Below are 27,285 nucleotides of genomic sequence, written 5' to 3'. Positions count from 1 at the left end.
CCCGAAAATTTCGGCGCGCCTGCGGAACTGGTGAAGTTGGGAGGTAGCAGAGCATTTTCTCCCAGAGGGAGAGGAAACGGGAACTTAGGCTGTGTCTGGCTTTCACAAAATGGCCGCCACCTGCGCTGAGGACACTTGTTACTGACAAAGCTTTTCCATCGCTCCTCTAGTTACGCACGCACCGGAAGTGACGCAGAGACCGAGATGGCACGTGCGGGTAAGATGGCGGCGCCCGGGCTTCATGTGTGGAATTTGCGATTACAGTCACATTGTGTGTTTGTATTGTCCTGTTGTGTTATAATGTCCTATGTATGTATAATATATAGTGTGCTAGCCCTCCCTCTTCTATGTATGTGATCTATGTTGCATGGCTCTGTTAGCGTGTATTGTGTATGTGTGATGTATACACAGTGTGGCCCTCTGGGGCCCGTCTGCTCCCCTGTGGGTTACAACAGAATGATCCTCTTCATATCCCAGAGTGGTAGACGTTAGATCTGGTGCCACATGGTAACTAACAGTGGTTCATAGATCACAGTACGGCTCAGTGATGCCATTGCACCCAGTCAGAGAGTCGCCACACTCCTAATCCCCCCTGATGGGAGTAACGCACGATTCCGATTGGTGGGGGATCTCCACAGATTCACTGCACTTTACAAGTGGCGTCAGTCATTATATGACAGCGGATGGGCACCAGCAGACTCCATAACACAAGTCTCACCAACAGCGCTAAAGCAATACTTCTCACACTGTGGTCACTGGGTATACCTGCTCCCTGTAGTTTCCACGTGACGATATGAACTGCCCCTGTGTGGGGAAGGCGAGGGACATGTATCACCCCCTTTTTGTGTGTGTGGGCAGGTTTTTCCTCTCCCATGGCTGCCTGGTAATGAGGGCAGGGTGACCCCCTCTTGTATTCTGGGTGGGTGTTTCCTCCCCATGGGCGAAGTATGGTTATTTGCATGGTTCGTCTTTCCCCAGGTGAGAAGCGCAGCTTTCAGTGCCCTTCCAGCTTTGAAGCAGTGGCTGAATGTCAGGGGTCTGTGACGTCGGATACGAACACAGAAGTCTGGCTCATTAAGGCACCGTCAGACTTTACCCCGGAGAGGTAAGTGAAGCAGCATACATCACTATTGGCATCTGTTCCCCGGACATTACGGCGCGGGGGGGGGGGGGGGTCTTCAGCACCTCCAGCACCTCCAGCATATCCAGCATATCCAGCTACTATATATTATCGGTCTTGTTTAGGTCATGTTTGTGATACTAGAGGGCAGTGAGTTCACCTTCTCTGCTTTCCTTACATCAGATCTAACTTGCTGGCCTATAGGTCACCCTATTATTCCTAGATTAGTGTCTGTGTCTCTGAAATCAGAGCTTAGAACAAATAAACAATTGGAAATATAAAAAAAGGAATCATAGATTAAATGAAAGTGTAATGTAGACGTCTCCTTTGTACAGACAAGTGTAGTGTTAGTCGCCCCTCCCCTGCGTCAACGTGTAGTGTTACCATCCCCCCCACCCGTGTGTACGTGTAGTGTTAGCGATCCTTGTGTACATGTAGTGTTACTACCACTCCCATGCGTTCTGTGTGTGTGTGTTAGCGCCACTCCCGCGTGTGTGTGCGCGTATTAGCACCACTCCCGCGTGTGTGTGTGCGCGTGTTACGCCACTCCCGTGCGTTCTGTGTGTGCGTGTTAGCGCCACTTCCGTGTGTGCATGTTGGCACTACTCCCGTGTGCACGTGTAACAGTCCCCATCCGCGCGTACGTGTAGTGTTAGCCCCCCATGTGTACGTGTAGTGTTACCACCACTCCCATGCGTTCTGTGTGTGTGTGTTAGCGCCACTCCCGCGTGTGTGTGTGCGCGTATTAGCACCACTCCCGGGTGTGTGTGCGCGTGTTACGCCACTCCCGTGTGTTCTGTGTGTGTGTGTTAGGGCCACTTCCGTGTGTGCGTGCATGTTGGCACTACTCCCGTGTGCGCGTGTAACAGTCCCCCCCCCCCCGCGCGTACGTGTAGTGTTACCATGCCATCCCTCAGAGTGATGGTCCTCTGTATTCTGTACAACCAGCTCTGGGCTCCTAAGGCCACAGCAGGGGACACCCTGGATGGGGTTACCTTGCCTGAGCATTTCCATCCCCACGTTAGGTCAGGTAATTAGTTGATTGGAGGCATTTGGTCCCATTCCCCCCTTTACCACTAGTGATGATATTGATTCCCATTCTTAGGAAATGATTAGACTAAACCTAATTCATAATAATAAATAAATATGAGTCCACCCTACAATATGGAGGCCAGCACTGTGACACTAAATAACTATTGGTTTACATGTGTTTCAGTTAATGCTGACAGATATAAATAGGCTGTGATGTCATAGAGACAGGAAGTCTGCTGTGCGTAGGAAAACTCCGTTACCCATAACTGCACATCTGCATGCTCATAGAGAAGGGGACTGGCAGCTTTTGCATGAAGCATATACTGGGCAGCTTTGTCTTTACACAGTTTAGAATGCAGCTAATACATGACCCCCACACCCCATTCTCTCTGCTGCCCCCCCCCCCCCTGCGGTGTGCACATGGCCCCTACTCCTGATGTGCCTCAGGCCCTGTGTGTATTGCATGCTGCCACTTCCCAGGGATATTGGGGGTCTGCGATGTGTCCATTGGCTACTGATCAGTATATAGTTGTGTAATGTATGTTTTACCAGCTTCAGCTCTCATCGTCTCCCGCTGTCTGGGTACAAGATGCAGAAGATGAAAGTTAACGGCATGAAGAAATATTACCACGTTATGTCTTCCCCCTGCAACAACAGCCCATTCCGCACCTTGCTATGCCCTCCAGAGCCCTCTGCAGGTAGCCTGGTATGTGCCCCACCGTTCCAGGGTATAATAACCCTGGCAGAGGCTCATGGGGACCACACAGCCCTAAACAGTATTCCAGATATCCCCCCCCTACTCATTCCTCAGGGACTAAAGCAGCGATATTCCCCATTCGGAGCTGTTGCCCCACAAGTCACCCAGGACATTGTAGGGCTCTCTCAGTGGTCCGGTAGTACCAAGAAGAAAAAGAAAGCCAGAAAACGCAAGCAGGAGGAAGCGCTACATATGGACCTGTAACATGGGGCTAAGTGCAAATAAAGGACCGTAAATAGAAATGCTGTTACGAGATGAGTGTCCACTGTGTCATTATTGTGCGGCATAGATTTATACCCAACTGCAATACCCAGAGTGTCCACTGTGTGTCGTCATTGTGCTGCACATATAACACCGAACTGCAATACCCACTCTGGGTCGTCATTGTGCTGCACAGATAACACCGAACTACAATACCCAGTGTCCACTGTGTGTCATTATTGAGCTGCACAAATAACACTGAACTGCAATACCCACAGTGTCCACTGTGTGTCGTCATTGTGCTGCATAGAGACCTGGGTGTGCTTAATGATCAGTAAACAGACAAGTGTTTGCCAAATCCAGGTCGTGTTGTGGTATGGTATAAATAGATTGCACTAATGTCTACAGCAGTGAGTCAGCAATAACTGGGCAGGAATGGACGGTTTCCCGCTGTGTTCTTCTGACTTCTAGAGAGAAAAATATTTTGTTGTAAGCAAAAATTACTTAGAAAATTTTGTCTTTTTTTTGTGAAACATTTCATATATAAAAATTGTGTTGGGGCCCAGCCCACAGCGCTGCCACAGAGAGAGGTTACATTCAATGCTGTCAGAGGTGATGTCACCACGCGCCCTCATACGCTGCATTCTTCCCCATCTTCTCCATCTTCGGACGTTCCAGCCTCTGGTGACATCACAGATTTCACTGATGTCATCTCTTCCTCTTTCTGTGTGTCTTCATCCTCTGGTGATGGTATTATCTCCTCTAACGATAGCGTGGTGCCACTAGCCGAGGTCTCACTGTCATCCGATGAGGTCCCTGAGCTGGACGATGATCCATCGCTGTCGGGTAAGGGGGGCCGTTTCCGGTAACTTCCACTCATTTCCATTGCTCTCTGAAGTCGCTCCCATGCCCCCTCCTCACCGTTTAGAGCTCGTTGGTATAACATAGTGTGTGCTCTCAGCTCACGAATAGATCGCTGTGTCTCCCGTGTCCGGCGCAGCAGCGCTAGAGAGCGCAGTGACACCTCCAGGAGCGCAGCAGTAGCCTGTTTGCATGACAGAGGAGCGGGACTTACAGCAGCTGAACTTGGGGGAGATGTGTGTGGAGGGACAATACGGGGAGCGATCTTTGGGTAAGAGCGCAGGATTGGAAGGTAGGAGTCGGAGGATGGCCGTTTGCGATGGCGACACAGCGGTGTCTGTAGGAGAATGATCCGGGGCTACAAAAAAAGAGAATTAAGATTTTATAATCCATAGTTTTGAAATGGGATCTGATGGGTCTCATTATAATGCACCAGCAATAGTCTAACAGTAGGGCGTGTCGGAGTGTGCCACCTCTGTACACCCCCTGTAGTGACCTCACATTGCCTGACTACCGCTGTATTATCGCTCACCTGCTTCAGGACCACATTCTGCAGGAAGTAAATCGGGGTGTATGGCGCTTGTGCCAGTGCCGTGGTCTCGGTGTCTTCTGGGGCACTGGACGTTGTTGGAAGCGGCGTCTCCTCAGAACTGATGCTCTCTGAGCTGCTTCCTGTAACAGAACAGGACAGAGGGGGGGGTTGGGGTACGTTGTACTGTACTTGGTGTATTGGGCAGTCTGCAGCGCAAAGGCCACTATTCACTTCTTATGCAGAAAATACTCATCCCAATGTAACCACTGCTAACCTGGCTAGCCTATCCTCATAGCCCAATGTAACCACTGCTAACCTAGCTAGCCTTTTCTCATAGCCCAATGTAACCACCGCTAACCTAGCTAGCCTTTCCTCATAGCCCAATGTAACCACTGCTAACCTAGCTAGCCTATCCTCATAGCCCAATGTAACCACTGCTAACCTAGCTAGCCTTTTCTCATAGCCCAATGTAACCACCGCTAACCTGGCTAGCCTTTTCTCATAGCCCAATGTAACCACTGCTAACCTGGCTAGCCTATCCTCATAGCCCAATGTAGCCACCCCTAACCTGGCTAGCCTTTTCTCATAGCCCAATGTAACCACTGCTAACCTGGCTAGCCTTTCCTCATAGCCCAATGTAGCCATACCTAACCTGGCTAGCCTATCCTCATAGCCCAATGTAACCATACCTAACCTGGCTAGCCTTTCCCCATAACCCAATGTAACCACACCTAACCTGGCTAGCTTTTCCTCATAGCCCAATGTAACCACACCTAACCTGGTTAGCTTTTCCTCATAGCCCAATGTAACCACACCTAACCTGGCTAGCCTTTCCTCATAGCCCAATGTAACCATCCCTAACCTGGCTAGCCGTTCCTCATAGCCCAATGTAACCATCCCTAACCTGGATAGCCTTTCCTCATAGCCCAATGTAGCCATACCTAACCTGGCTAGCCTTTCCTCATAGCCCAATGTAACCATCACTAACCTGGCTAGTCTTTCCTCATATCCCAATGTAACCACCCCTAACCTGGCTAGCCTTTCCTCATATCCCAATGTAACCATCCCTAACCTGGCTAGCCTTTCCCCATAGCCCAATGTAACCACCCCTAACCTAGCTAGCCTTTCCTCATAGCCCAATGTAACCATCCCTAACCTGGCTAGCCTTTCCCCATAGCCCAATGTAACCCCACATAACCTGGCTAGCCTTTCCTCATATCCCAATGTAACCATCCCTAACCTGGCTAGCCATTCCTCATATCCCAATGTAACCACATCTAACCTGGATAGCCATTCCTCATATCCCAATGTAACCACATCTAACCTGGCTAGCCTTTCCTCATAGCCCAATGTAACCATCCCTAACCTGGCTAGCCATTCCTCATATCCCAATGTAACCACATCTAACCTGGATAGCCATTCCTCATATCCCAATGTAACCACATCTAACCTGGCTAGCCTTTCCTCATAGCCCAATGTAAACCTCCCTAACCTGGCTAGCCTTTCCACATATCCCAATGTAACCACCCCTAACCTGGCTAGCCTATCCTCATAGCCCAATGTAACCACCCCTAACCTGGCTAGCCTTTCCCCATAGCCCACTGTAACCACACCTAACCTGGATAGCCTTTCCTCATAGCCCAATGTAACCATCCCTAACCTGGCTAGTCTTTCCTCATATCCCAATGTAACCACCCCTAACCTGGCTAGCCTTTCCTCATAGCCCAATGTAACCATCCCTAACCTGGCTAGCCTTTCCTCATAGCCCAATGTAACCATCCCTAACCTGGCTAGCCTTTCCCCATAGCCCAATGTAACCCCACATAACCTGGCTAGCCTTTCCTCATATCCCAATGTAACCATCCCTAACCTGGCTAGCCTTTCCTCATAGCCCAATGTAACCATCCCTAACCTGGCTAGCCTTTCCTCATAGCCCAATGTAACTGTACCTAACCTGGCTAGCCTTTCCTCATAGCCCAATGTAACCCCACATAACCTGGCTAGCCTTTCCTCATAGCCCAATGTAACCCCACATAACCTGGCTAGCCTTCCCCCATAGCCCAATGTAACCCCACATAACCTGGCTAGCCTTTCCTCATAGCCCAATGTAACCACCCCTAACCTAGCTAGCCTTTCCCCATAGCCCAATGTAGCCACCCCTAACCTGGCTAGCCTTTCCCCATAGCCCACTGTAACCACCCCTAACCTGGCTAGCCTTTCCTCATAGCCCACTGTAACCACCCCTAACCTGGCTAGCCTTTCCTCATAGCCTAATGTAACCATACCTAACCTGGCTAGCCTTTCCTCATAGCCTAATGTAACCATACCTAACCTGGCTAGTCTTTCCTCATAGCTTTCTTCCCTTCCTCTACTTCATCTTCAGTCTCCTTGACAATTTTGACACCTACTTCTGAACTGATGCTGATTTTAGTTCTACCAGCTATACCCCTATTTATACTGTATCTTTCAACACACCCTGTATGTTACCTTGTAATTTTTTTTTTTTTTTTTGTTTGCTATGTACGGCGCTGCGGACACTTTGCGGCGCCTTATAAATAAACGTACTACTACTACTACTAGCCCAATGTAACCATCCCTAACCTGGCTAGCCTTTCCTCATAGCCCAATGTAACCATACCTAACCTGGCTAGTCTTTCCTCATAGCCCAATGTAACCATCCCTAACCTGGCTAGTCTTTCCTCATATCCCAATGTAACCACCCCTAACCTGGCTAGCCTTTCCTCATATCCCAATGTAACCATCCCTAACCTGGCTAGTCTTTCCTCATAGCCCAATGTAACCATCCCTAACCTGGCTAGTCTTTCCTCATATCCCAATGTAACCACCCCTAACCTGGCTAGCCTTTCCTCATATCCCAATGTAACCATCCCTAACCTGGCTAGCCTTTCCTCATAGCCCAATGTAACCATCCCTAACCTGGCTAGCCTTTCCTCATAGCCCAATGTAACTGTACCCTAACCTGGCTAGCCTTTCCTCATAGCCCAATGTAACTGTACCTAACCTGGCTAGCCTTTCCTCATAGCCCAATGTAACCACACCTAACCTGGCTAGCCATTCCTCATAGCACAATGTAACCACACCTAACCTGGCTAGCCTTTCCTCATACCCCAATGTAACCACCCCTAACCTGGCTAGCCTTTCCTCATAGCCCAATGTAACCCCACATAACCTGGCTAGCCTTTCCCCATAGCCCAATGTAACCCCACCTAACCTGGCTAGCCTTTCCTCATAGCCCAATGTAACCACCCCTAACCTAGCTAGCCTTTCCCCATAGCCCAATGTAGCCACCCCTAACCTGGCTAGCCTTTCCCCATAGCCCACTGTAACCACCCCTAACCTGGCTAGCCTTTCCTCATAGCCCAATGTAACCACACCTAACCTGGCTAGCCTTTCCTCATATCCCAATGTAACCACCCCTAACCTGGCTAGCCATTCCTCATATCCCAATGTAACCACATCTAACCTAGCTAGCCTATCCTCATAGCCCAATGTAACCATCCCTAACCTGGCTAGCCTTTCCCCATAGCCCAATGTAACCCCACATAACCTGGCTAGCCTTTCCTCATATCCCAATGTAACCATCCCTAACCTGGCTAGCCTTTCCTCATAGCCCAATGTAACCATCCCTAACCTGGCTAGCCTTTCCTCATAGCCCAATGTAACTGTACCTAACCTGGCTAGCCTTTCCTCATAGCCCAATGTAACCCCACATAACCTGGCTAGCCTTTCCTCATAGCCCAATGTAACCCCACATAACCTGGCTAGCCTTCCCCCATAGCCCAATGTAACCCCACATAACCTGGCTAGCCTTTCCTCATATCCCAATGTAACCACCCCTAACCTGGCTAGCCTTTCCCCATAGCCCACTGTAACCACACCTAACCTGGCTAGCCTTTCCTCATAGCCCAATGTAACCATCCCTAACCTGGCTAGCCTTTCCTCATAGCCTAATGTAACCATACCTAACCTGGCTAGTCTTTCCTCATAGCTTTCTTCCCTTCCTCTACTTCATCTTCAGTCTCCTTGACAATTTTGACACCTACTTCTGAACTGATGCTGATTTTAGTTCTACCAGCTATACCCCTATTTATACTGTATCTTTCAACACACCCTGTATGTTACCTTGTAATTTGTTTTTTTTTTGTTTGCTATGTACGGCGCTGCGGACACTTTGCGGCGCCTTATAAATAAACGTACTACTACTACTACTAGCCCAATGTAACCATCCCTAACCTGGCTAGCCTTTCCTCATAGCCCAATGTAACCATACCTAACCTGGCTAGTCTTTCCTCATAGCCCAATGTAACCATCCCTAACCTGGCTAGCCTTTCCTCATATCCCAATGTAACCATCCCTAACCTGGCTAGCCTTTCCTCATAGCCCAATGTAACCATCCCTAACCTGGCTAGCCTTTCCCCATAGCCCAATGTATCCCCACATAACCTGGCTAGCCTTTCCTCATATCAAAATGTAACCATCCCTAACCTGGCTAGCCTTTCCTCATAGCCCAATGTAACCATCCCTAACCTGGCTAGCCTTTCCTCATAGCCCAATGTAACTGTACCCTAACCTGGCTAGCCTTTCCTCATAGCCCAATGTAACTGTACCTAACCTGGCTAGCCTTTCCTCATAGCCCAATGTAACCACACCTAACCTGGCTAGCCATTCCTCATAGCACAATGTAACCACACCTAACCTGGCTAGCCTTTCCTCATACCCCAATGTAACCACCCCTAACCTGGCTAGCCTTTCCTCATAGCCCAATGTAACCCCACATAACCTGGCTAGCCTTTCCTCATAGCCCAATGTAACCCCACCTAACCTGGCTAGCCTTTCCTCATAGCCCAATGTAACCACCCCTAACCTAGCTAGCCTTTCCCCATAGCCCAATGTAGCCACCCCTAACCTGGCTAGCCTTTCCCCATAGCCCACTGTAACCACCCCTAACCTGGCTAGCCTTTCCTCATAGCCCAATGTAACCACACCTAACCTGGCTAGCCTTTCCTCATATCCCAATGTAACCACCCCTAACCTGGCTAGCCATTCCTCATATCCCAATGTAACCACATCTAACCTAGCTAGCCTATCCTCATAGCCCAATGTAGCCACCCCTAACCTGGCTAGCCTTTCCCCATAGCCCACTGTAACCACACCTAACCTGGATAGCCTTTCCTCATAGCCCAATGTAACCATCCCTAACCTGGCTAGCCTTTCCTCATAGCCCAATGTAACCATCCCTAACCTGGGTAGCCTTTCCTCATAGCCCAATGTAATCATACCTAACCTGGCTAGTCTTTCCGCATAGCCCAATGTAACCATCCCTAACCTGGCTAGCCTTTCCTCATAGCCCAATGTAACCATCCCTAACCTGGCTAGCCTTTCCCCATAGCCCAATGTAACCCCACATAACCTGGCTAGCCTTTCCTCATAGCCCAATGTAACCATCCCTAACCTGGCTAGCCTTTCCTCATAGCCCAATGTAACCATCCCTAACCTGGCTAGCCTTTCCTCATAGCCCAATGTAACTGTACCTAACCTGGCTAGCCTTTCCTCATAGCCCAATGTAACTGTACCTAACCTGGCTAGCCTTTCCTCATAGCCCAATGTAACCCCACATAACCTGGCTAGCCTTTCCTCATAGCCCAATGTAACCCCACATAACCTGGCTAGCCTTTCCCCATAGCCCAATGTAACCCCACATAACCTGGCTAGCCTTTCCTCATAGCCCAATGTAACCACCCCTAACCTAGCTAGCCTTTCCCCATAGCCCAATGTAGCCACCCCTAACCTGGCTAGCCTTTCCCCATAGCCCACTGTAACCACACCTAACCTGGCTAGTCTTTCCCCATAGCCCAATGTAACCCCACATAACCTGGCTAGCCTTTCCTCATAGCCCAATGTAACCACCCCTAACCTAGCTAGCCTTTCCCCATAGCCCAATGTAGCCACCCCTAACCTGGCTAGCCTTTCCCCATAGCCCAATGTAGCCACCCCTAACCTGGCTAGCCTTTCCCCATAGCCCAATGTAGCCACCCCTAATCTGGCTAGCCTTTCCTCATAGCCCAATGTAACCATACCTAACCTGGCTAGCCATTCCTCATAGCCCAATGTAACCATCCCTAACCTGGCTAGCCTTTCCTCATAGCCCAATGTAACCATCCCTAACCTGGCTAGTCTTTCCTCATATCCCAATGTAACCACCCCTAACCTGGCTAGCCTTTCCTCATAGCCCAATGTAACCATCCCTAACCTGGCCAGCCTTTCCTCATAGCCCAATGTAACCATCCCTAACCTGGCTAGCCTTTCCTCATAGCCCAATGTAACCATCCCTAACCTGGCTAGCCTTTCCCCATAGCCCAATGTAACCCCACATAACCTGGCTAGCCTTTCCTCATATCCCAATGTAACCATCCCTAACCTGGCTAGCCTTTCCTCATAGCCCAATGTAACCATCCCTAACCTGGCTAGCCTTTCCTTATAGCCCAATGTAACTGTAGCTAACCTGGCTAGCCTTTCCTCATATCCCAATGTAACCATCCCTAACCTGGCTAGCCTTTCCTCATAGCCCAATGTAACCATCCCTAACCTGGCTAGCCTTTCCTCATAGCCCAATGTAACCATCCCTAACCTGGCTAGCCTTTCCTCATAGCCCAATGTAACCATCCCTAACCTGGCTAGCCATTCCTCATAGCACAATGTAACCACACCTTACCTGGCTAGCCTTTCCTCATACCCCAATGTAACCACCCCTAACCTGGCTAGCCTTTCCTCATAGCCCAATGTAACCCCACATAACCTGGCTAGCCTTTCCCCATAGCCCAATGTAACCCCACATAACCTGGCTAGCCTTTCCTCATAGCCCAATGTAACCACCCCTAACCTAGCTAGCCTTTCCCCATAGCCCAATGTAGCCACCCCTAACCTGGCTAGCCTTTCCCCATAGCCCACTGTAACCACCCCTAACCTGGCTAGCATTTCCCCATAACCCACTGTAACCACCCCTAACCTGGCTAGCCTATCCTCATAGTCCAATGTAACCACACCTAACCTGGCTAGCCTTTCCTCATAGCCCAATGTAACCACCCCTAACCTGGCTAGCCTTTCCTCATAGCCCACTGTAACCACCCCTAACCTGGCTAGCCTTTCCTCATAGCCCACTGTAACCATGGGTGATGATGGGGATGGTAGTGTAGATGTTTATAGTGGAGGATTAGACATAGGAGATGATGAGGGTGGTAGTGGAGAATTAGACATAGGAGATAATGGGGTGGTATTGTAGCTGTTAGTAGTGGAGTATTAGGAAATGATGGGGGTGGTAGTGCAGATTTTAGTAGTGGAGGATTAGATATGGGGGGTGGTAGTGTACTGAGGTGCTTGCGATTATGGCGGTAGCTTTCCAGACTACCTAGCAGGTGTAATCATTACTCACTGATGCATAGTAAAAGATCCACAGGTAGAGCACAGAATCACAAGTGAAGTCATTTGCTCCATCTTTGGATCTTTTATTATGTGTCCAGTAAGTAATGAATGCATCACTTGATGATTTGGGTTGGCCTCCCCTGCCCCTACAGTATGCCGTATACTATTTATTTTCCTACATGAATATTGTTGCTTCAATGTATGTGTGTGGTGCGTTATTCTGACAGGGCCCTAACATGATGCTTGGTAGTATACTGGGAGCAGCTGTGGGGAATGGCAGGGGGGTATACTGTGTATCAGGGGCAGCTGTGGGGAATGGTACGGGGGTATACTGTGTATCAGGGGCAGCTGTGGGGAATGGTACGGGGGTATACTGTGTATCAGGGGCAGCTGTGGGGAATGGTATGGGGTATACTGTGTTTTAGGGGCAGTTGTGGGGAATGGTATGGGGTATACTGTGTATCAGGGGCAGCTGTGGGGAATGGTATGGGGTATACTGTGTATCAGGGGCAGCTGTGGGGAATGGTATGGGGTATACTGTGTATCAGGGGCAGCTGTGGGGAATGGTATGGGGTATACTGTGTACCAGGGGCAGCTGTGGGGAATATTATGGGGTATACTGTGTATCAGGGGCAGCTGTGGGGAATATTATGGGGTATACTGTGTATCAGGGGCAGCTGTGGGGAATGGTACGGGGTATACTGTGTATCAGGGGCAGCTGTGGGGAATGGTATGGGGTATACTGTGTATCAGGGGCAGCTGTGGGGAATGGTATGGGGTATACTGTGTACCAGGGGCAGCTGTGGGGAATATTATGGGGTATACTGTGTATCAGGGGCAGCAGTGGGGAATATTATGGGGTATACTGTGTATCAGGGGCAGCTGTGGGGAATGGTACGGGGTATACTGTGTATCAGGGGCAGCTGTGGGGAATGGTACGGGGTATACTGTGTATCAGGGGCAGCTGTGGGGAATGGTACGGGGGTATACTGTGTACCAGGGGCAGCTGTGGGGAATGGTACGGGGGTATACTGTGTATCAGGGGCAGCTGTGGGGAATGGTACGGGGGTATACTGTGTACCAGGGGCAGCTGTGGGGAATGGTACGGGGGTATACTGTGTACCAGGGGCAGCTGTGGGGAATGGTACGGGGGTATACTGTGTATCAGGGGCAGCTGTGGGGAATGGTACGGGGGTATACTGTGTATCAGGGGCAGCTGTGGGGAATGGTACGGGGGTATACTGTGTATCAGGGGCAGCTGTGGGGAATGGTACGGGGTATACTGTGTATCAGGGGCAGCTGTGGGGAATGGTACGGGGTATACTGTGTATCAGGGGCAGCTGTGGGGAATGGTACGGGGTATACTGTGTATCACGGGCAGCTGTGGGGAATGGTACGGGGGTATACTGTGTATCAGGGGCAGCTGTGGGGAATGGTACGGGGTATACTGTGTATCAGGGGCAGCTGTGGGGAATGGTACGGGGTATACTGTGTATCAGGGGCAGCTGTGGGGAATGGTACGGGGTATACTGTGTTTAAGGGGCAGCTGTGGGGAATGGTACGGGGGTATACTGTGTTTAAGGGGCAGCTGTGGGGAATGGTACGGGGGTATACTGTGTTTAAGGGGCAGCTGAGGTGAATGGTACGGGGTATACTGTGTACCAGGGGCAGCTGTGGTGAATGGTACGGGGTATACTGTGTACCAGGGGCAGCTGTGGGGAATATTACGGGGTATACTGTGTATCAGGGGCAGCTGTGGGGAATGGTACGGGGGTATACTGTGTATCAGGGGCAGCTGTGGGGCATGGTACGGGGGTATACTGTGTACCAGGGGCAGCTGTGGGGAATGGTACGGGGATATACTGTGTACCAGGGGCAGCTGTGGTACCTGAGTAGCCAGAATCCTTCTCACTCCGCGTCTGTGTCACGCTGGGCTCCGTCTCATTCCCGCAGTCTTTGTGCCTCCCTTCCTCCACTGGACTGGTGGCCCCCACCTCAGGCAGAGGAGATTTCATGTTGGCAGCTGGGAATCTAAAGAAAAACAGCGCCAATGAAAGGAATCGATGGAACACAGAAACTGCATTCAGACGTAGCCGCGCACAGTGGTTAACCTAACTCATCCTAACCCCCCCCCCCCCCCGCTCTATGCTCCTCACTCACTGTCTGTCTGTCCCTCCCCTATAGAGTGTAAGCTCTCATCCTAACCCCCCCCCCCCGCTCTATGCTCCTCACTCACTGTCTCCTCTGTGTCACCCCTGTCTGTCTGTCCCTCCCCTATAGAGTGTAAGCTCTCATCCTAACCCACCGCTCTATGCTCCTCACTCACTGTCTCCTCTGTGTCACCCCTGTCTGTCTGTCTGTCCCTCCCCTATAGAGTGTAAGCTCTCATCCTAACCCACCGCTCTATGCTCCTCACTCACTGTCTCCTCTGTGTCACCCCTGTCTGTCTGTCCCTCCCCTATAGTGTAAGCTCTCATCCTAACCCACCGCTCTATGCTCCTCGCTCACTGCCTCCTCTGTGTCACCCCTGTCTGTCTGTCCCTCCCCTATAGAATGTAAGCTCTCATCCTAACCCACCGCTCTATGCTCCTCACTCACTGTCTCCTCTGTGTCACCCCTGTCTGTCTGTCCCTCCCCTATATAGTGTAAGCTCTCATCCTAACCCACCGCTCTATGCTCCTCGCTCACTGTCTCCTCTGTGTCACCCCTGTCTGTCCCTCCTCTATAGAGTGCAAGCTCTCATCCTAACCCACCGCTCTATACTCCTCGCTCACTGTCTCCTCTGTGTTACCCCTGTCTGTCCCTCCCCTATAGAGTGTAAGCTCTCATCCTAACCCACCGCTCTATGCTCCTCGCTCACTGTCTCCTCTGTGTCACCCCTGTCTGTCTGTCCCTCCCCTATAGAGTGTAAGCTCTCATCCTAACCCACCGCTCTATGCTCCTCGCTCACTGTCTCCTCTGTGTCACCCCTGTCTGTCTGTCCCTCCCCTATAGAGTGTAAGCTCTCATCCTAACCCACCGCTCTATGCTCCTCGCTCACTGTCTCCTCTGTGTCACCCCTGTCTGTCCCTCCCCTATAGAGTGTAAGCTCTCATCCTAACCCACCGCTCTATGCTCCTCGCTCACTGTCTCCTCTGTGTCACCCCTGTCTGTCTGTCCCTCCCCTATAGTGTAAGCTCTCATCCTAACCCACCGCTCTATGCTCCTCGCTCACTGTCTCCTCTGTGTCACCCCTGTCTGTCCCTCCCCTATAGAGTGTAAGCTGTCATCCTAACCCACCGCTCTATGCTCCTCGCTCACTGCCTCCTCTGTGTCACCCCTGTCTGTCTGTCCCTTCCCTATAGAGTGTAAGCTCTCATCCTAACCCACCGCTCTATGCTCCTCGCTCACGGTCTCCTCTGTGTCACCCCTGTCTGTCCCTCCCCTATAGAGTGTAAGCTGTCATCCTAACCCACCGCTCTATGCTCCTCGCTCACTGCCTCCTCTGTGTCACCCCTGTCTGTCTGTCCCTCCCCTATAGAGTGTAAGCTCTCATCCTAACCCCCCCCCCCATCTATGCTCCTCGCTCACTGTCTCCTCTGTGTCACCCCTGTCTGTCCCTCCCCTATAGTGTAAGCTCTCATCCTAACCCACCGCTCTATGCTCCTCGCTCACTGTCTCCTCTGTGTCACCCCTGTCTGTCTGTTCCTCCCCTATAGAGTGTAAGCTCTCATCCTAACCCACCGCTCTATGCTCCTCGCTCACTGTCTCCTCTGTGTCACCCCTGTCTGTCCCTCCCCTATAGAGTGTAAGCTGTCATCCTAACCCACCGCTCTATGCTCCTCGCTCACTGTCTCCTCTGTGTCACCCCTGTCTGTCCCTCCCCTATAGAGTGTAAGCTGTCATCCTAACCCACCGCTCTATGCTCCTCGCTCACTGTCTCCTCTGTGTCACCCCTGTCTGTCTGTCCCTCCCCTATAGTGTAAGCTCTCATCCTAACCCACCGCTCTATGCTCCTCGCTCACTGTCTCCTCTGTGTCACCCCTGTCTGTCCCTCCCCTATAGAGTGTAAGCTCTCATCCTAACCCACCGCTCTATGCTCCTCACTCACTGTCTCCTCTGTGTCACCCCTGTCTGTCTGTCCCTCCCCTATAGAGTGTAAGCTCTCATCCTAACCCACCGCTCTATGCTCCTCGCTCACAGTCTCCTCTGTGTCACCCCTGTCTGTCCCTAACCTATAGAGTGCAAGCTCTCATCCTAACCCGCCGCTCTATGCTCCTCGCTCACTGTCTCCTCTGTGTCACCCCTGTCTGTCCCTCCCCTATAGAGTGTAAGCTCTCATCCTAACCCACCGCTTTATGCTCCTCACTCACTGTCTCCTCTGTGTCACCCCTGTCTGTCTGTCCCCTATAGAGTGTAAGCTCTCATCCTAACCCACCGCTCTATGCTCCTCGCTCACTGCCTCCTCTGTGTCACCCCTGTCTGTCTGTCCCTCCCCTATACAGTGTAAGCTCTCATCCTAACCCACCGCTCTATGCTCCTCGCTCACTGTCTCCTCTGTGTCACCCCTGTCTGTCCCTCCCCTATACAGTGTAAGCTCTCATCCTAACCCACCGCTCTATGCTCCTCGCTCACTGTCCCCTCTGTGTCACCCCTGTCTGTCCCTCCCCTATAGAGTGTAAGCTCTCATCCTAACCCACCGCTCTATGCTCCTCACTCACTGTCTCCTCTGTGTCACCCCTGTCTGTCTGTCCCTTCCCCTATAGAGTGTAAGCTCTCATCCTAACCCACCGCTCTATGCTCCTCACTCACTGTCTCCTCTGTGTCACCCCTGTCTGTCTGTCCCTTCCCCTATAGAGTGTAAGCTCTCATCCTAACCCACCGCTCTATGCTCCTCGCTCACTGTCTCCTCTGTGTCACCCCTGTCTGTCTGTCCCTCCCCTATAGAGTGTAAGCTCTCACCCTAACCCACCGCTCTATGCTCCTCGCTCACTGTCTCCTGTGACACTCCTGTCTGTCCCTCCCCTATAGAGTGTAAGCTCTCATCCTAAGCCACCGCTCTATGCTCCTCGCTCACTGTCTCCTCTGTGTCACCCCTGTCTGTCCCCTATAGAGTGTAAGCTCTCATCCTAACCCACCGCTCTATGCTCCTCGCTCACTGTCTCCTCTGTGTAATCCCTGTCTGTCTGTCCCTCCCCTATAGAGTGTGAACTCTCATCCTAACCCACCGCTCTATGCTCCTCGCTCACTGTCTCCTCTGTGTCACCCCTGTCTGTCCCTCCCCTATAGAGTGTAAGCTCTCATCCTAACCCACCGCTCTATGCTCCTCGCTCACTGTCTCCTCTGTGTCACCCCTGTCTGTCTGTCCCTCCCCTATAGAGTGTAAGCTCTCATCCTAACCCACCGCTCTATGCTCCTCGCTCACTGCCTCCTCTGTGTCACCCCTGTCTGTCTGTCCCTCCCCTATAGAGTGTAAGCTCTCATCCTAACCCACCGCTCTATGCTCCTCGCTCACTGTCTCCTCTGTGTCACCCCTGTCTGTCTGTCCCTCCCCTATAGAGTGTAAGCTGTCACCCTAACCCACCGCTCTATGCTCCTCGCTCACTGTCTCCTCTGTGTCACCCCTGTCTGTCTGTCCCTCCCCTATAGAGTGTAAGCTCTCACCCTAACCCACCGCTCTATGCTCCTCGCTCACTGTCTCCTCTGTGTCACCCCTGTCTGTCTGTCCCTCCCCTATAGAGTGTAAGCTCTCATCCTAACCCACCGCTCTATGCTCCTCGCTCACTGTCTCCTCTGTGTCACCCCTGTCTGTCTGTCCCTCCCCTATAGAGTGTAAGCTGTCACCCTAACCCACCGCTCTATGCTCCTCGCTCACTGTCTCCTCTGTGTCACCCCTGTCTGTCTGTCCCTCCCCTATAGAGTGTAAGCTCTCATCCTAACCCACCGCTCTATGCTCCTCGCTCACTGTCTCCTCTGTGTCACCCCTGTCTGTCTGTCCCTCCCCTATAGAGTGTAAGCTCTCATCCTAACCCACCGCTCTATGCTCCTCGCTCACTGTCTTGGTGTGTTGATAAAATACAGCGTAAATAGGGTATAGCTGGTAGAACTAAAATCAGCATCAGTTCTGAAGTAGGTGTGGAAATTGTCGAGGAGACTGAAGATGAAGTAGAAGAAGGGCAGAACAGGGCAGGAGCACTGGTCAGGTAAAGAGGTAGGGTGAGTACTTGAGGAAGGAGGGCCCTAATCATAAGAGTTACAGACTGAAAGGAGGAGGGTGGACAAACGAAAAACAATAGGATAAGTAGGAATGGATAGGAACAAATGGAGTGGTAGGGTAGGTAGGATAGGAGGAGCGAAAGAGGTTAGGAGGAGGGATAGGTTAGTCGGAAGAAGTGGGTTTTGAGGGAGCGCTTGAAGGAGGTAAGGGAATCAGAAAGCCTGATGGGTGGCGGGAGGTTGTTCCAGTGCAGGGGGGCAGTGCGAGAGAAGTCTTGGACACGGGAGTGGGAGGAGGTGATTAGGTGAGTGGTCAGTCGGCGGTCAGCGATGGAGCGAAGAGGACGGGAGGGAGTGTGGATAGAGATCAGTGAAGAGAGGTAAGGAGCGGTGGAGGAGGAGAGAGCCTTGTAGGTGGTGGTGAGGAGTTTAAAGAGAACTCGGAAAGGAATGGGGAGCCAGTGAAGAGATAGACAGAGGGGGAGGTGGAGGTAGAGCGGCGGGAGAGGAAGATGAGCCTAGCAGCAGCGATAAGAATGGATTGGAGAGGTGCGAGGCGGGTGAGAGGTAGCCCAGAGAGAAGGATGTTGCAGTAGTCAAGGCGGGAGATGACAAGAGAGTGAATAAGAATTTTGGTCGCGTCAGTGCAGAGGAATGGTCTGATGCGTGAGATGATGCGTAGGTGAAAGCGGCAAGACTGTGAGAGAGCACGAATGTGGCCCTGCGCCGCGCTCCCCTGCCTGCGGCCCTGCGCTGCGCTCCCCTGCCTGCGCTGTGCTCCCCTGCCTGTGGCCCTGCGCCGCGCTCCCCTGCCCGCGGCCCTGCGCCGCGCTCCCCTGCCCGCGGCCCTGCGCCGCGCTCCCCTGCCCGCGGCCCTGCGCCATGCTCCCCTGCCCGCGGCCCTGCCCTGCGCTCCCCTGCCCTGCGCTCCCCTGCCCGCGGCCCTGCCCTGCTGCCTCCTGTACACACGTAGAGACACAACGCTCCCTCCCACCAGCGTCATATCTGTACCTGTGTAACACTGTATGTGCCGGCTGCGTTACATGTAGTTACATGGGTACAGATATGACGCTGTATGTGCCGGCTACGTTACAGCGTCATATCTGTACCTATGTAACGCAGCCGGCACATACAGCGTCATATCTGTACCCATGTAACTACATGTAACGCAGCCGGCACATACAGTGTTACACAGTATGTATGTGCTGGCTGTGTTACATGTAGTTACATAGGTACAGATATGACGCTGTATGTGCCGGCTGTGTTACATGTAGTTACATAGGTAAAGATATGACGCTGTTTGTGCCGGCTGTGTTACATGTAGTTACATAGGTGCAGATATGACGCTGTATGTGCCGGCTGTGTTACATGTAGTTACACAGGTACAGATATGACACTGTATGTGCCGGCTGTGTTACATGTAGTTACATAGGTACAGATATGACGCTGTATGTGCCGGCTGTGTTACATGTAGTTACATAGGTAAAGATATGACGCTGTTTGTGCCGGCTGTGTTACATGTAGTTACATAGGTGCAGATATGACGCTGTATGTGCCGGCTGTGTTACATGTAGTTACACAGGTACAGATATGACGCTGTATGTGCCGGCTGTGTTACATGTAGTTACATAGGTACAGATATGACGCTGTATGTGCCGGCTGTGTTACATGTAGTTACATAGGTAAAGATATGACGCTGTTTGTGCCGGCTGTGTTACATGTAGTTACATAGGTGCAGATATGACGCTGTATGTGCCGGCTGTGTTACATGTAGTTACACAGGTACAGATATGACGCTGTATGTGCCGGCTGTGTTACATGTAGTTACATATGTACAGATATGATGCTGTATGTGCCGGGTGCGTTACATGTAGTTACACAGGTACAGATATGACGCTGTATGTGCCGACTGTGTTACATAGGTACAGATATGACGCTGTATGTGCCGGCTGTGTTACATGTAGTTACAGTGTTGCATAGGTACAGATATGACGCTGTATGTGCCGGCTGTGTTACATGTAGTTACAGTGTTACATAGGTACAGATATGACGCTGTATGTGCCGACTGTGTTACATAGGTACAGATATGACGCTGTATGCGCCGGCTGCGTTACATGTAGTTACATAGGTGCAGATATGATGCTGTATGTGCCGGCTGCGTTACATGTAGTTACATAGGTACAGATATGATGCTGTATGTGCCGGCTGCGTTACATGTAGTTACATAGGTACAGATATGACGCTGTATGTGCCGGCTGCGTTACATGTAGTTACATAGGTACAGATATGATGCTGTATGTGCCTGCTGTGTTACATGTAGTTACAGTGTTACATATGTACAGATATGACGCTGTATGTGCCGGCTGCGTTACATGTAGTTAGTGTCACACAGGTGCAGCTATGACGATGTATGACATAATAGTAACAGCAGTGGAATGTGATAGGCGCTGCGCCCCCTGTCTGTTGCTCTGTGCTGCGCTCCCCTGTCTGTTGCTCTGTGCTGCGCTCCCCTGTCTGTTGCGCTGTGCTGCGCTCCCCTGTCTGTTGCGCTGTGCTGCGCTCCCCTGTCTGTTGCGCTGTGCTGCGCTCCCCTGTCTGTTGCGCTGTGCTGCGCTCCCCTGTCTGTTGCGCTGTGCTGCGCTCCCCTGTCTGTTGCGCTGTGCTGCGCTCCCCTGTCTGTTGCGCTGTGCTGCGCTCCCCTGTCTGTGGCGCTGTGCTGCGCTCCCCTGTCTGTGGCCCTGTGCTGCGCTCCCCTGTCTGTGGCCCTGTGCTGCGCTCCCCTGTCTGTGGCCCTGTGCTGTGCTTCCTCCTCCTCCTCTGTCGGTGCAGTCACCGCCCCGGTATGTACAGTACAGAGTGTATCTGTCCCGGGGGCAGTGAGTAACATACTGTACTGAGTGCACGCCTCCTGTACACAGAACACACGTGGAGACATAATGCTCCGTCCCACCTGTGCAGCGCTCCCCTGTCTGTCGCGCTGTCCTGTGCTTCCTCCTCCTCTGTCAGTGCAGTCACCACCCCGGTATGTACAGTACAGAGTGTATCTGTCCCGGGGGCAGTGAGTAACATACTGTACTGAGTGCACGCCTCCTGTACACAGAACACACGTGGAGACACAATGCTCCCTCCCACCTGTGCTGCGCTCCCCTGTCTGTGGTGCTGTACTGTGCTTCCTCCTCCTCCTCCTCTGTCAGTGCAGTTACCACACCGGTATGTACAGTACAGAGTGTATCTGTCCCGGGGGCAGTGAGTAACATACTGTACTGAGTGCACGCCTCCTGTACACAGAACACACGTGGAGACACAATGCTCCCTCCCACCTGTGCTGCGCCCCCCCTGTCTGTTGCACTGTGCTGCGCCCCCCCTGTCTGTGGCCCTGTGCTGTGCTTCCTCCTCCTCTGTCAGTGCAGTTACCACACCGGTATGTACAGTACAGAGTGTATCTGTCCCGGGGGCAGTGAGTAACATACTGTACTGAGTGCACGCCTCCTGTACACAGAACACACGTGGAGACACAATGCTCCCTCCCACCTGTGCTGCGCTCCCCTGTCTGTGGTGCTGTACTGTGCTTCCTCCTCCTCCTCCTCTGTCAGTGCAGTTACCACACCGGTATGTACAGTACAGAGTGTATCTGTCCCGGGGGCAGTGAGTAACATACTGTACTGAGTGCACGCCTCCTGTACACAGAACACACGTGGAGACACAATGCTCCCTCCCACCTGTGCTGCCTCCTGTACCAGCTATGTGTGTGTCATGCTGTATAGCAGAATAGTTGCATGCACATGTGCAGATGGCTGTATGTTGTATGTGCATACACACATGTATGTGTTACGTGTGTTTACAGTGTTACATAGGTAGAGATATGATGCTGTATGTGCCGGCTGCGTTACATCTAGTGACAGTGTCACACAGGTACAGATATGACGACGTATGACATAATAGTAACAGCAGTGGAATGTGATAGGTTTAGTGCCCCCTGTCTGTTGAACTGTGCTGCGCCCCCCCTGTCTGTTGCACTGTGCTGCGCCCCCCCCTGTCTGTTGCACTGTGCTGCGCCCCCCCTGTCTGTTGCACTGTGCTGCGCCCCCCTGTCTGTTGCACTGTGCTGCGCCCCCCCCTGTCTGTTGCACTGTGCTGCGCCCCCCCCTGTCTGTTGCACTGTGCTGCGCCCCCCCTGTCTGTTGCACTGTGCTGCGCCCCCCTGTCTGTTGCACTGTGCTGCGCCCCCCCTGTCTGTTGCACTGTGCTGCGCCCCCCCTGTCTGTTGAACTGTGCTGCGCCCCCCCTGTCTGTTGCACTGTGCTGCGCCCCCCTGTCTGTTGCACTGTGCTGCGCCCCCCCTGTCTGTTGCACTGTGCTGCGCCCCCCCTGTCTGTTGCACTGTGCTGTGCCCCCCCTGTCTGTTGCACTGTGCTGCGCCCCCCCTGTCTGTTGCACTGTGCTGCGCCCCCCTGTCTGTTGCACTGTGCTGCGCCCCCCTGTCTGTTGCACTGTGCTGCGCCCCCCCTGTCTGTTGCACTGTGCTGCGCCCCCCCTGTCTGTTGCACTGTGCTGTGCGTCCCCCCTGTCTGTTGCACTGTGCTGTGCGTCCCCTGTCTGTTGCACTGTGCTGCGCGTCCCCTGTCTGTTGCACTGTGCTGCGCCCCCCCTGTCTGTTGCACTGTGCTGCGCCCCCCCTGTCTGTTACACTGTGCTGCGCCCCCCCTGTCTGTTGCACTGTGCTGCGCCCCCCTGTCTGTTGCACTGTGCTGCGCCCCCCTGTCTGTTGCACTGTGCTGCGCCCCCCCTGTCTGTCGCACTGTGCTGCGCCCCCCCTGTCTGTCGCACTGTGCTGCGCCCCCCCTGTCTGTCGCACTGTGCTGCGCCCCCCCGTCTGTCGCACTGTGCTGCGCCCCCCCCGTCTGTCGCACTGTGCTGCGCCCCCCTGTCTGTCGCACTGTGCTGCGCCCCCCTGTCTGTCGCACTGTGCTGCGCCCCCTGTCTGTCGCACTGTGCTGCGCCCCCCTGTCTGTCGCACTGTGCTGCGCCCCCCTGTCTGTCGCACTGTGCTGCGCCCCCTGTCTGTCGCACTGTGCTGCGCCCCCCTGTCTGTCGCACTGTGCTGCGCCCCCCTGTCTGTCGCACTGTGCTGCGCCCCCCTGTCTGTCGCACTGTGCTGCGCCCCCCTGTCTGTCGCACTGTGCTGCGCCCCCCTGTCTGTCGCACTGTCCTGTGCTTCCTCCTCCTCTGTCAGTGCAGTCACCGCCCCGGTATGTACAGTACAGAGTGTATCTGTCCCGGGGGCAGTGAGTAACATACTGTACTGAGTGCACGCCTCCTGTACACAGAACACACGTGGAGACACAACACTCCCTCCCACCTGTGCTGCGCTCCCCTGTCTGTGGTGCTGTACTGTGCTTCCTCCTCCTCCTCCTCCTCCTCCTCTGTCAGTGCAGTCACCGCCCCGTTATGTACAGTACAGAGTGTATCTGTCCCGGGGGCAGTGAGTAACATACTGTACTGAGTGCACGCCTCCTGTACACAGAACACACGTGGAGACACAATGCTCCCTCCCACCTGTGCTGCCTCCTGTACCGGCTATGTGTGTGTCATGCTGTATGGCAGAATAGTTGCATGCACATGTGCAGATGGCTATATGTTGTATGTGCATACACACATGTATGTGTTACGTGTGTTAACAGTGTTACATAGGTAGAGATATGATGCTGTATGTGCAGGCTGTGTTACATGTAGTTACAGTGTTACATAGGTAAAGATATGATGCTGTATGTGCGGGCTGTGTTACATGTAGTTACAGTGTTACACATAGGTACAGATATGATGCTGTATGTGCCGGCTGTGTTACATGTAGTTACAGTGTTACACAGGTACAGATATGACGCTGTATGTGCCGGCTGCGTTACATGTAGTTACATAGGTACAGATATGACGCTGTATGTGCCGGCTGCGTTACATGTAGTTACATAGGTACAGATATGACGCTGTATGTGCCGGCCGCGTTACATGTAGTTACATAGGTACAGATATGACGCTGTATGTGCCAGCTGTGTTACATGTAGTTACATAGGTACAGATATGATGCTGTATGTGCCGGCTGTGTTACATGTAGTTACATAGGTACAGATATGACGCTGTATGTTCCGGCTGCGTTACATGTAGTTACATAGGTACAGATATGACGCTGTATGTGCCGGCTGTGTGTTACATGTAGTTACATAGGTACAGATATGACGCTGTATGTGCCGGCTGCGTTACATAGGTACAGATATGACGCTGTATGTGCCGGCTGTGTGTTACATGTAGTTACATAGGTACAGATATGATGCTGTATGTGCCAGCTGCGTTACATGTAGTTACATAGGTACAGATATGACGCTGTATGTGCCGGCTGTGTGTTACATGTAGTTACATAGGTACAGATATGACGCTGTATGTGCCGGCTGCGTTACATAGGTACAGATATGACGCTGTATGTGCCGTCTGTGTGTTACATGTAGTTACATAGGTACAGATATGATGCTGTATGTGCCAGCTGCGTTACATGTAGTTACATAGGTACAGATATGACGCTGTATGTGCCGGCTGTGTTACATGTAGTTACAGTGTAGTTACATAGGTACAGATATGACGCTGTATGTGCCGGCTGTGTTACATGTAGTTACATAGGTACAGATATGACGCTGTATGTGCCGGCTGCGTTACATGTAATTACATAGGTACAGATATGACGCTGTATGTGCCGGCTGCGTTACATGTAGTTACAGTTTTACATAGGTACAGATATGACGCTGTATGTGCCGGCTGCGTTACATGTAGTTACAGTGTTAAATAGGTACAGATATGACGCTGTATGTGCCGGCTGCGTTACATGTAGTTAGTGTTACATAGGTACAGATATGACGCTGTATGTGCCGACTGTGTTACATGTAGTTACAGTGTTACATAGGTACAGATATGACGCTGTTTGTGCCGGCTGTGTTACATGTAGTTACAGTGTTACATAGGTACAGATATGATGCTGTATGTGCCGGCTGCGTTACATGTAGTTACATAGGTACAGATATGACGCTGTATGTGCCGGCTGCGTTACATGTAATTACATAGGTACAGATATGACACTGTATGTGCCGGCTGTGTTACATGTAGTTACAGTGTTACATAGGTACAGATATGACGCTGTATGTGCCGGCTGCGTTACATGTAGTTACATAGGTACAGATATGACGCTGTATGTGCCGGCTGCGTTACATGTAGTTACAGTGTTACATAGGTACAGATATGATGCTGTATATGCCGGCTGCGTTACATGTAGTTACATAGGTACAGATATGACGCTGTATGTTCCGGCTGTGTTACATACAGTTACATAGGTACAGATATGATGCTGTATGTACCGGCTGTGTTATATGTAGTTACATAGGTACAGATATGACGCTGTATGTGCCGGCTGCGTTACATGTAGTTACATAGGTACAGATATGACGCTGTATGTGCCGTTACATGTAGTTACATAGGTACAGATATGACGCTGTATGTGCCGGCTGTGTTACATGTAGTTACATAGGTACAGATATGACGCTGTATGTTCCGGCTGTATTACATAAAGTTACATAGGTACAGATATGACGCTGTATGTGCCGGCTGCGTTACATGTAGTTACATAGGTACAGATATGACGCTGTATGTGCCGGCTGTGTTACATAGGTACAGATATGACGCTGTATGTTCCGGCTGTATTACATACAGTTACATAGGTACAGATATGACGCTGTATGTGCCGGCTGCGTTACATGTAGTTACATAGGTGCAGATATGACGCTGTATGTGCCGGCTGCGTTACATGTAGTTACATAGGTACAGATATGACGCTGTATGTGCTGGCTGCGTTACATGTAGTTACATAGGTACAGATATGATGCTGTATGTGCCGGCTGCGTTACATATAGTTACATAGGTACAGATATGATGCTGTATGTGCCGGCTGTGTTACATGTAGTTACATAGGTACAGATATGACGCTGTATGTGCCGGCTGCGTTACATGTAGTTACATAGGTACAGATATGACGCTGTATGTTCCGGCTGTGTTACATACAGTTACATAGGTACAGATATGACGCTGTATGTGCCGGCTGTGTTACATGTAGTTACATAGGTACAGATATGATGCTGTATGTGCCGGCTGCGTTACATACAGTTACATAGGTACAGATATGATGCTGTATGTGCCGGCTGCGTTACATGTAGTTACATAGGTACAGATATGACGCTGTATGTGCCGGCTGCGTTACATGTAGTTACATAGGTACAGATATGACGCTGTATGTGCCGGCTGCGTTACATACAGTTACATAGGTACAGATATGATGCTGTAACTACATGTAACGCAGTCGGTACATACAGCGTCATATCTGTAGCTATGTATGTGCCGGCTGCGTTACATGTAGTTACATAGGTACAGATATGACGCTGTATGTGCCGGCTGTGTTACATGTAGTTACATAGGTACAGATATGACGCTGTATGTGCCGGCTGCGTTACATACAGTTACATAGGTACAGATATGATGCTGTAACACTGTAACTACATGTAACGCAGTCGGTACATACAGCGTCATATCTGTAGCTATGTATGTGCCGGCTGCGTTACATGTAGTTACATAGGTACAGATATGACGCTGTATGTGCCGGCTGTGTTACATGTAGTTACATAGGTACAGATATGACGCTGTATGTGCCGGCTGCGTTACATGTAGTTACATAGGTACAGATATGACGCTGTATGTGCCGGCCGCGTTACATGTAGTTACATAGGTACAGATATGACGCTGTATGTGCCGGCTGTGTTACATAGGTACAGATATGATGCTGTAACACTGTAACTACATGTAACGCAGCCGGTACATACAGCATCATATCTGTAGCTATGTATGTGCCGGCTGCGTTACATGTAGTTACAGTGTTCCTATGTGTAATGTGCATGGCACTGGGTAATGTTGGTTGAGCTGCCCCGTGCCCCCTGTCTGTTAGCTGATGTCTCACCTGGCGTCCAGCTCTCTCTTCTGTCTTGTGCTGTCTGCCTGCTCTCCCTGTGCATCCCGCACACACCTCCAGTCTGTGGCCCCTCCTCAGTTCCCGCCCACAGGCCC

The 27,285-nt window shown here is 51.6% G+C and overlaps 2 protein-coding genes across 2 annotated transcripts; one reads left to right on the top strand and one right to left on the bottom strand.

Moving 5' to 3' along the window:
- POLR1G (RNA polymerase I subunit G) lies at positions 1 to 3,162 on the top strand. Its single transcript, XM_083160420.1, has 3 exons — positions 1 to 217; positions 979 to 1,105; positions 2,705 to 3,162. Exons 1-3 carry the CDS (start codon positions 205 to 207, stop codon positions 3,111 to 3,113), a joined length of 549 nt encoding a protein of 182 aa, XP_083016546.1. The 5' UTR covers positions 1 to 204; the 3' UTR covers positions 3,114 to 3,162.
- LOC146036421 (uncharacterized) lies at positions 1,176 to 27,285 on the bottom strand. The gene is made up of 4 exons (XM_083160419.1): positions 27,179 to 27,285; positions 13,832 to 13,974; positions 4,504 to 4,643; positions 1,176 to 4,329 (listed from the first exon to the last, which is right to left on the bottom strand). Exons 2-4 carry the CDS (start codon positions 13,956 to 13,958, stop codon positions 3,742 to 3,744), a joined length of 855 nt encoding a protein of 284 aa, XP_083016545.1. The 5' UTR covers positions 13,959 to 13,974; positions 27,179 to 27,285; the 3' UTR covers positions 1,176 to 3,741.

Source organism: Crinia signifera, chromosome 9 (genome assembly GCF_055691185.1).
Source record: "Crinia signifera chromosome 9, ASM5569118v1, whole genome shotgun sequence".
NCBI lineage: Eukaryota > Metazoa > Chordata > Amphibia > Anura > Myobatrachidae > Crinia > Crinia signifera.
The sequence above is the reverse complement of the archived record's forward strand: the minus strand, read 5'-3'. Positions and strand labels throughout refer to the sequence as shown.